Source organism: Palaemon carinicauda, chromosome 14 (genome assembly GCF_036898095.1).
Source record: "Palaemon carinicauda isolate YSFRI2023 chromosome 14, ASM3689809v2, whole genome shotgun sequence".
NCBI classification, from domain to species: domain Eukaryota; kingdom Metazoa; phylum Arthropoda; class Malacostraca; order Decapoda; family Palaemonidae; genus Palaemon; species Palaemon carinicauda.
The window spans coordinates 42697105-42707961 of NC_090738.1; the positions used below are offsets into that span (position 1 = coordinate 42697105).

Below are 10857 nucleotides of genomic sequence, written 5' to 3' on the forward strand. Positions count from 1 at the left end.
AAATAGCTAAGGTTTGTATGGTTAGGAAAAATACAAATTATCTTCGAATTTGTCATTTTACTGCCATATTCCAGCTTTGCTATTATCTATTCTCTTATAGTAAAGGACTCAGTGTTTTTTTGGATAGTTATGAAAAATACAATTTACTTTAAAAATTTGTGATTTTCTTTGTAGAATCAAGTGATGCTTGATGTTTTTGGAAACTGTCCCTATTTAGAATTTTCAGGGCATTAAAACAAATGTATGCCCAAAAATTTGAATGAAAATAACTCAGTTGGTATTAAATCAATCAATCAATGTAGCAAGACTGATACTGAAATTCTTCTATTCATTTTCAATATAACTCTATAGTGTTCTCAGTGATCTCAAGTATCACCTTCAGTCGTAGTGATATAGTAGGTGTAGTTGAAAGAGAAATGCTAATGATTCTAATAGGACAGTACACTATCTGTATACAGTAGTACTGCAATATTTTTTTGATGTGTGAAATCGAAAATTTTGAATATTTTATGCATTATGATAAGCATTTAGTACTGTAGTCTTAAGTTTTCTAGATTAGCAAGGACTTATGTTTATATGACATTTATTGTTTTCAGATACTGGTTGAGGGCTACAGAAACTTCCTGGATATTTATCAGCTTGTTACGTATTCAATAATTCATTCGACTAACAGTGTAGTTACAGTTGCATTAGATTGTGATAAGAAAAAAATGATTAAAGTGGGTATGGTAAAGGAAAACTAAATTACAATGGAAACAAACGATAATAAAATCAAGGTAGATGTGGACGAAAGTATAAAAGTTGAAATAGATGTGGATGAAGGCAGCAGTGTTGGAATGAGTGTCAGTGATGATAAAAAAGTTAAGATGGAAATGGATGAAGAACTCAAAATATTAAACATAACAATAAATCATGGACGAGCACACTTGTGGAATTCTGAAGACGTACATTATGCAAGAACTAAGCATCGTATTGTGGGTACCATGGTAGGTTCCTTGCCAAGGCACCCTCACCAAACCTCTGTTTTAGGCTTGCCTTTGCAGCTAATGCCTGAAGAGGTAACCCTGTTGCTGGAAAAAGGCTTTGGAAAACCTATCTGCTATGTAGAATTTACGAATTCTCCATCACAGGTGTTAGTGGACGAGTTTAAAGAAAAGCGTCAGAAGTGTTATGAAGAACAGATAAGTGCTGCTTTTAGGCACAGGAAACAAGAAATTGAAAGTAATGCAGAGAAAATTTTGAAAGGAAAGCTGAAAAAGTTAGAAAATAAAAATTTCCCTAATCCTGGATTAACAAAAGAAAAAGTAATAGAAATGGAGTGTGAGAAAATACAAAAGCTACCAGAGAATCATCAACTCATTCAGATATTTACAGAACATCCTATGATTGATCATTTTAAACCCATTGACATCAATTGGTCTTATCCGAAAGGCCAACAGGAAAAATTAAAGTATGATGTATTTAAGGACCTTTGGGAAAGAGGATATTATATAACTTCTGGTACAAAGTTTGGAGGTGACTTTCTCCTCTATGATGGAGACCCAATTCTTTTCCATGCAACATTTATAGTTAAATGTGTCAAGAAATTTCAGCAAGTTAGTAACTGTGATTTAATGACCATGAGTCGGTTAGCAAATGCTACGAAGAAAACTTTAGTTCTTGCCACTTGTGAAAGGAATAAGCCTAGTTACAGATCTTTCCAGTTGGTAGAGGATAAGTTAATTTCTGATCAGATATGGCAACAGGATTAGATTTTTCATTTGGGAGATTATTTTCATACATTTTTGTAACTGTGATTGTATAGATACCTGTATGGCTATATGTTACCATTCTCATTTCTATATGCAGTATAGTATTAATTACAGATAATTGTAATACTGGCTATGATTGATGCTATCCATGTGGAGATTGAATGCAGAGATTGTAGCTGTGTTGGCTGATATACTTTGGAATAAAATATAACCATTGCTTTTGCTGAACAGTATTGCTAACCTTAAAACCCATCAAGAGAAGTTATAGAAGTTTGGAAGCTGTAATGGAAACTCTTATACTGCCGATAATACCTATTCATTTTTAAATATTAAACTTAGCCGGTGAATATATAATAGCTGACGTCTCGGACGGCTCGACAGAAACACAAAAACTCGCGAGCGATCGCCATGAAGGTTGCGGGTGTGCCCACCAGCGCCAACTATCGGCCAGATACCGCATATACATGTAAACAGCTCCAGTTCTTCTCTGTCGGTCTTGTCGACAAGTTGATTCCATTACTCGCTGTTGACCTGGAGTTTTTCGTCATTCTTGGTGAAGTACTTCTTTTTGGTTTTGAGCTTTCGCAGTGCAGGTGTTTTTATCTTCAATTAAAACTCTTGAACCCTTTTTTGGATAGATTTTATTGTTGATGACTTTGGATGGTTTTTGGATTTTCTTTGACTTTTCAAAATGGCTGACCCTTCTCCGATTCCTAAATTTCGTAAATGTAATGCTAGGGATTGTAACAAACGTCTTCCAAAGGCCTCTCTCGACCCACATACCGTGTGTTCTAATTGCCGGGGTAAAACCTGCCAATTAGGAGATCGGTGTGATGAGTGCGTGGTACTTTCGTAATTCGACTGGCTAGAGTTTGATAAGTATTCTCGTAAGCTTGAGAGAGATAGGGTGAGGAGAAGTTCCTCTAGATCATTAGATTTTTCCTCCTCCCATGCCCATGAACCTAATCCTTTCCCTGTAGTAGTTGTGCCTGAACCTTCTACTAGCACTCATGAACCATCCATGCGGGATATGTTGCTTGCCATTCAAGCATTGGGCGAGAGAGTTGAGTCTTTGGCTACGGACCGTATTCAACTCATGGCGGATGTGAAAGTGTTAAAGTGTCAGAGTGCCACGTTAGAAAATCGTGGGGATAAAGTGATTAGTGTGCAAAGTGTTTTTAGTGTTGCGACCGAGGGTTCGTCTGTTCGTGCTTGTCGTTCGCCTAGTCCGAGACCTCTTGCAAGCTCCCATTCACCAGGGAGAAGTAATGTCGTAGGACTTATGGGGACGAGAGGCTCTAACCAACGAACAGACGTTCCCTCTATGGTTTCGGGCGTGTCTCGTCAAGACCGCCCCTACCATAAGACGAGCGAGGCGGTTTTCTCCTCGTCTTCCGAAGGCTTCTCGCGAAAGAAACCGTGGAGCAAAGTTTCTAGACCCTTAAAGTGGAAGTCAGTCCCTTCAGGACAGGTCCAGCGTCCTGGCTGTAGCCATTGGGACAGCTCTGACCCTGTGCAGTCATCGGAAGACTGCTCGCCTCCTAAACGAAAGCGTAACATGGGCTCCGAGAGTGTTAGTATAGGCAATGTTTTGCCTTCACAGACGTTACCATCGTCTCGGCCCGTACCGACTCCCGTTGATCCTAAATGGGTTGTCCTGCAGGATATGCAGATTAAGCTTGCCTCCCTTATGGAGGAGTATACCGTTGAGCAGGTTCACGATGATCCTCGCCTTTACGCTGATCGAGATCCTGGCCGTCAGCCGCCCAAACGAGCCTTTGCTCGTCCTGTTGACGTTGACGTTTCAAAGTCACGTCAGTCACGTGACTTGGAGCCTCACTCGATGCAGTCCCGTGTTGACTTTCAGCCGCTTGTTGACGTTCAGCCGCTGCCGCATGCTCGTGTTGACGTTCAGGACGTTCGCCAACCAGCTAAGTTGGCTTGTTTTGACGTTGAGCGTCAAGCACCGCAGTCAAGAGTTGTTTTAACTGCTCAATCTAGGCAGTCAAGGCAGTCTCGACTTGACGTCGAGCGTCCTCCCGCTCCTGTTGTTGTTGCTGGTCAGTCCTTTAAGCAGTTACATGACGTAGCGTCCTTGACTGCTACTGATGCTCCTTTGCGTGTGGACTTTGCTTGTCAAGCATTGCCACCACGGCAGGTCTCTCCCTTGCTTGAGACTCATCAATTGTCGGACGAGGTTCCTTCAGATGAGGATGTTGCTGATCCTCCGCCTACTGATAATCCTTTGGAGGTTTTATCAGACGTAGAAGAGCCTAAGGCTGCGCAACCTTCTATGGATTTTAAGAAAATCATGATGATTTTCAAGGATCTTTTCCCAGATCATTTTGTTACTGCTGCTCCTTGTTTGCCTCCGTCTGAGTTTGCGCTTGGCTTAGCTGCTACCAAGCCTGCCTTTACTAAGCTAGTGCTCTCTCGCTCTTCTAAGAGGGCTTTACGTCTTCTAGGCGACTGGTTGGTTACCAGGAGGAGTTTGGGGAAGACGGCCTTTGCCTTCCCACCTTTTAAGCTAGCTTCTAGATCGAGCGTCTGGTATGACACGGGAGAAGTTCTCGGCTTGGAAGTCCCTGCCTCTGCCCATGGTGACTTCTCAAGCCTCGTAGACTCTCCCCGTCGCCTGGCCATGAGACGCTCTAAAATTTGTTGGTCCTCCTCGGACCTTGACCATCTCCTTAAAGGGGTATACAGGGCCTTCGAAGTTTTTAACTTTTTAGATTGGTCTCTAGGAGCATTAAGTAGGAAGATCTCGTCTGCTGACCAGGATGTGTCCTTACTTATTATGTCTTGTATGGACAAAGCCATCCGCGATGGCTCCAATGAGCTCGCCGCCACCTTTACGTCTGGAGTCTTGAAGAAGAGAGAAACCCTTTGCTCTTTCCTTTCAGCAGGAGTTACTCCCTGTCAAAGATCGGAACTTCTCTTTGCTCCCTTATCGGCTGCCTTGTTTCCTCAACAGCTGATTAAGGACATTGCTGCTTCGCTTGTACAGAAGGACACACATGACCTGATGGCTTCTTCTGCTCGCAAGGGAGCTCCTTCTTCATCCTTTGTTGTGAGACCCAGAATCGAGACTCCTGCGTCTAGGTTTATCCCGCCCTTTTGTGGCAGAGCTCCCAGCAGGGGAGGCGCTCGTGCCGACGGAAAGAGAGGTAAGAGGAGAGGAGCCAAGTCCTCCCGTGGCAGAGTCTGACTGCCCACGTCCTCAGACAGCGGTAGGGGCCAGACTGAACAACTTCTGGCAGGCCTGGGAGAAGAGGGGTGCAGACCAAGAGTCTGTGTAGTTGCTCAAGGAGGGGTACAAAATACCTTTTGTACGCAGACCTCCTCTAGTAACAGTTCCTCTAGACCTCTCTCCCAGGTATCGAGAGGAGTCAAAGAGACAAGCTCTACATCACCAAGTGTCTCTGTTGCTAGAGAAGGGAGCGGTGGTGAAAGTCTCAGACCTTCAATCACCGGGATTTTACAACCGTCTCTTCCTAGTCCCAAAGCATATGGGAGGTTGGAGGCCAGTGCTGGACGTCAGTGCGCTCAACGTTTTTGTTACGAAAACAAAATTTACGATGATGACCACGAAGTCCGTCCTAGCAGCGGTCAGAGAGGGAGACTGGATGGTCTCTCTCGACCTGCAAGATGCGTACTTCCACATTCCTATACACCCGGATTCCCAACCGTATCTGAGGTTTGTTTACAGGAATGTGGTGTACCAGTTTCGAGCACTGTGCTTCGGCCTCAGCCCTGCTCCTCTCGTGTTTACGAGGCTCATGAGGAATGTGGCAAAATTCCTTCATTTATCGGGAATTCGAGCCTCCCTGTACTTGGACGACTGGCTTCTCAGAGCATCGTCCAGTCATCGCTGTCTGCAGGACCTACACTGGACGTTGGCTCTTGCAAAGGAGTTGGGACTGATGGTCAACTTAGAAAAGTCTCAACTGATTCCATCCCAGACGATTCTCTATTTGGGGATGGAGATTCGCAGTCTAGTTTTTCGGGCTTTTCCGTCTGCCACCCAAATAGAACAAGCCCTGCTCAAAGTCCGACTCATGCTGAAAAGAGAACGTTGTTCAGTAAGAAGTTGGATGAGTCTCGTAGGGACTCTGTCATCCCTGGAGCAGTTTGTCTCGCTAGGGAGACTTCACCTTCGCCATCTCCAGTTCCATCTAGACTCTCACTGGAACAAGAGCAAGACTTTAGAAGCTGTATCAATCCCGGTCTCCGAGCCAGTAAAAGCATGCCTGAACTGGTGGGACAGCAACATAAGTCTGAGAGAGGGTCTGTCCCTGGCAGTCAAGAACCCAAACCACGTGTTGTTCTCAGACGCGTCGGATTTGGGTTGGGGTGCGACTCTGGACGGTCGGGAATGTTCGGGTCTTTGAACGTCTGTTCAGAAGAGCATGCACATCAACGGCAAGGAGCTATTAGCAGTCCACTTGGCCTTGATGAGTTTCGAGAGCATTCTTCGAAACAAAGTGGTAGAGGTCAATTCAGACAACACCACAGCTTTGGCGTACATCTCCAAGCAAGGAGGCACTCACTCCCACACACTGTTCGTGATCGCAAGGGACCTCCTCATCTGGTCAAAAGATCGAGGCATCTCCCTGTTGACAAGATTCATCCAGGGGGACTTGAACGTCTTGGCAGACTGTCTCAGTCGGAGAGGTCAAGTGATCCCCACGGAATGGACCCTCCACAAGGACGTGTACAAGAGTCTTTGGGCGACTTGGGGTCAACCCTCCATAGACCTCTTTGCCACCTCGTTGACCAAAAGGCTCCCGATCTATTGCTCGCCAGTCCCAGATCCAGAGGCGACCCACATAGACGCGTTTCTACTGGACTGGTCTCACCTGGACTTGTACGCATTCCCACCGTTCAAGATAGTCAACAAGGTACTGCAGAAGTTCGCCTCTCACGAAGGGACAAGGTTGACGTTGGTTGCTCCCCTCTGGCCCGCGAGAGAGTGGTTCACAGAGGTACTTCAATGGCTGGTAGACGTTCCAAGGAGTCTTCCTCTAAGGATAGATCTCTTACGGCAGCCCCACGTAAGGGATCTTCATCAAAGCCTCCCCGCGCTTCGTCTGACTGCCTTCAGACTATCGAAAGACTCTCAAGAGCTCGAGGCTTTTCGAAGGAGGCAGCCAGAGCGATTGCGAGAGCTAGGAGAGCTTCTACCATCAAAGTATACCAGTCGAAGTGGGAAGTCTTTCGAGACTGGTGCAAGTCAGCATCTATTTCCTCTTCCAGTACCTCTGTAGCCCAAATCGCAGATTTTCTCTTACATCTGAGAAATGTTCGCTCCCTCTCAGCACCCACTATTAAGGGCTACAGGAGCATGTTGGCGTCTGTCTTTAGACATAGAGGCTTAGATCTTTCCAATAATAAAGATCTCCAAGATCTCCTTAAGTCTTTCGAGACCTCTAAGGAGCGTCGTATGGCAACTCCTGGATGGAACTTAGACGTGGTCCTAAAGTTCCTAATGTCCGACAGGTTTGAGCCATTACATTCAGCCTCCCTGAAGGATCTCACCCTCAAGACACTTTTCTTAGTGTGCTTGGCTTTGGCTAAAAGGGTCAGTGAGATCCATGCCTTCAGTAGGAACATCGGCTTTTCCACGGATAAAGCCACATGTTCACTTCAGCTTGGTTTCTTGGCTAAAAATGAACTGCCTTCTCGTCCTTGGCCCAAGTCATTTGATATACCTTGCCTGTCAGAGATCGTAGGCAACGAGCTTGAAAGAGTACTGTGTCCAGTTAGAGCTCTTAAGTTCTATTTAGCTCGTACCAAATCCTTACGAGGTGGATCTGAGGCCTTGTGGTGCTCAGTTAAGAAGCCATCATTACCTATGTCAAAGAATGCTTTGTCATATTTTATTAGATTTTTAATCTGAGAGGCTCATTCTCACTTGAGTGAAAAAGACCGTTGCTTGCTTAAGGTTAAGACGCACGAAGTAAGAGCTATAGCAACTTCCGTGGCCTTTAAGCAAAACAGATCTCTGCGAAGTATTATGGACGCGACCTTTTGGAGAAGCAAGTCGGTATTCGCGTCATTTTACTTAAAAGATGTCCAGACTCTTTATGAGGACTGCTACACACTGGGTCCATTCGTTGCAGCGAGTGCAGTAGTGGGTGAGGGTTCTACCACTACATTCCCTTAATTCCAATATCCTTTTAATCTGTCTCTTGAAATGTTTTTAATCTTGTTTTGGGTTGTACGGAAGGCTAAGAAGCCTTTCGCATCCTGGTTGATTTGGCGGGTGGTCAAATGTCATTTCTTGAGAGCGCCCAGATTAAGGGTTTTGATGAGGTCCTGTTGTATGGGTTGTCGCCCTGGATACTTCAGCTCCTGGGAGTCTTTCAGCATCCTAAGAGGATGGCTGGGCTTCGCGAGGAAAGCAGACTAACAAGGCAGAGTAATCGTCAGAGTCAGCTTCCTTACCAGGTACCTATATTTATTTGGGTTTTGTTATGATATAACTGTCAAAAACTCTAAGCATATACGCCGTAAACTGTATTAATACTGGTCTCTACCCACCACCATGGGTGTGAATCAGCTATTATATATTCACCGGCTAAGTTTAATATTTAAAAATATTTTGATTATAAAATAAATTTTTGAATATACTTACCCGGTGAATATATAAATTAAAGGCCCCCCCTTCCTCCCCGATAGAGACCCAGCGGAATGAGAAGAACTGGAGCTGTTTACATGTATATGCGGTATCTGGCCGATAGTTGGCGCTGGTGGGCACACCCGCAACCTTCATGGCGATCGCTCGCGAGTTTTTGTGTTTCTGTCGAGCCGTCTGAGACGTCAGCTATTATATATTCACCGGGTAAGTATATTCAAAAATTTATTTTATAATCAAAATATCATTTTTAACATAATTTCTGAACACACTTTTATAGATCCCCAGTTATTATACTACTGTACTGTCATGCAAGTCAACTGTCTCAGAGCTGAGTTTTTCACTCAATTTCTTATCTGTAGATGTTAGTGTCATGTCTTTTCATATAAAAATAGCTGTTATCCTTGTGCACCAACTATATATATTTTGTCTCACCACTCCTCGTTCTGTGCCTTTTTATTCATAATTGAGCCCTCACTCACTTAGCCAGGATCAGCAAAATGGGTTCTCCTATTGTCTCAGAAAGAAAACTTCATAGATTTAGGTTATTGATTGTTGTACTATCCAGAAAATGCTGTCATTATCCAACAATAGTAGATCTTATGATCAACGAAATAATATAATCAAAATTAAAATATTTTACTTTCTTTTTCTGTGTGATAGTCTTGCCAGTTATATTCAAAATTGTGTTTGTTCCGTAACTAATACAAACTTATGCTATTTTTTAGGGGTATTATTTTCAGCGAAGCTGAAAGGACGGGCCATTAAAATTTAGCGAGGGTAAACTACCCATTCGGCTGGTTAGCGGGGTACTGTATAGTACAAAGCAGCTAGCTACCCCCTACAAAGTCCTGACTTTGTAGGGTTCTCCAACTGTGGATCTGTTCGCACCGGCCCTGAACTTTAGGCTCCCGCTGCTCCCCAGTTCCAGACCCCAAGCCTCTCTGGCAAGATGCATTTCAACAACGGTGGGAACAACAACGACGTTTACACCTTTCCCCCGTTCTGTCTGATGAGAAGGGTACTCAACAAGGCAAGAACATTGATCAGACCTCTCAATAACTCTCATAGCTCTGCTATGGCATCATGCAGAATGGTTTCTGGACCTTCTGCAGCTCCTGACGGAGCCTCCAAAAGATCTCCCTTCACGACACGATCTACTGAGACAACCACACGTCGGCATTTACCACAAAGCTGTAGCTTCGCTAGGACTGCATGCCTGGAGACTACCAGCACCTCCTCACTCAGAGAAGATTTTTTGCTACAAGTTGCGAAGAGGATGTGTGGATATTATTATTATTATTACAAGCTAAGCTATAACCCTAGTTGGAAAAGCAAGATGCTATAAGCCCAAAGGCCCCAACAGTGAAAAATAACCCAGTGAGGAAAGGAAATAAGGAAATAAAGAAACAATATAAGAGGTAATGAACAATTGAAATTAAATTTTTAAATATTAAACTTAGCCAGTGAATATATAATAGCTGACGTCTCGGACGGCTCGACAGAAACCCAAAAACTCGCGAGCGATCGCCGTGAAGGTTGCGGGTGTGACCACCAGCGCCGACTATCGGCCAGTTACCGCATATACTTGTAAACAGCTCCAGTTCTTCTCTGTCGGTCTTATCGACAAGTTGATTCCGCTCGCTGTTGACCTTGAGTTTTCGTCATTTTTGGTGAAGTACTTTATTTTGGTTGTTTTGAGCTTTCGCTGTGACGGGTGTTTTTCTCTTCAATTAAAACTCTTGAACCCTTTTTTGGCTAGTGTTTATTGTTGATGACTTTGGATTTGTTTTGGATTTTTCTCTGATTGTTCAATATGGCTGACCCTTCTCCTATCCCTGGACCTAAATTTCGCAAATGTAATGCTAGGGATTGTAACAAACTTCTTCCCAAGACCTCTCTCAACCCACATACCGTTTGTTCTAATTGCCGGGGTAAATCCTGTCAATTAGGAGATCGGTGTGATGAGTGCGTGGTCTTGTCGGAATTCGACTGGCTTGAATTTGATAAATATTCTCGTAAGCTGGAGAGAGATAGGGTGAGGAGAAGCTCCTCTAGGTCATTGGAATTTTCCTCCTCCCATGCCCCTGAACCTAATCCTTCCCCTGTAGTAGTTGTTCCTGAACCCTCTACTAGCACTCATGAACCGTCCATGCGGGATATGTTTCTTGCGATTCAAGCTTTAGGCGAGAAAGTTGAGTCCTTGGCTTCGGACCGTAACCAACTCATGTCAGATGTGAAGTTATTGAAGTGTCAGAGTGGCAAATCAGAAAATCGTAGTGATAAAGTGATAAGTGCGCAAAGTGTTTTTAGTGTTGCGACCGAGGGTTCGTCTGTTCGTGCTTGTCGCTCCCCTAGTCCAAGACCTCTTTCAGGCTCCCCTGCACCAGGGAGAAGTAATGTCGTAGGACTTAAGGGGACGAGAGGCTTTAACCAACGTACAGACGTTCCCTCTTTGGTATCGGGCGT

At 44.3% G+C, this 10857-nt stretch overlaps 1 protein-coding gene across 1 annotated transcript in view; it reads left to right on the top strand.

Moving 5' to 3' along the window:
- The window catches only part of LOC137653553 (tRNA-splicing endonuclease subunit Sen34-like), a 36586-nt gene extending 34613 nt beyond the window's left edge, over nucleotides 1-1973 (top strand). Inside the window, exon 2 of the mRNA XM_068387041.1 lies at nucleotides 597-1973. Within this exon, the coding sequence (XP_068243142.1) occupies nucleotides 750-1751 (1002 nt within the window). The 5' untranslated portion in view covers nucleotides 597-749 and the 3' untranslated portion in view covers nucleotides 1752-1973. The remainder of the gene's footprint in view (nucleotides 1-596) is intronic.
- Nucleotides 1974-10857: the final 8884 nt, after the last annotated feature.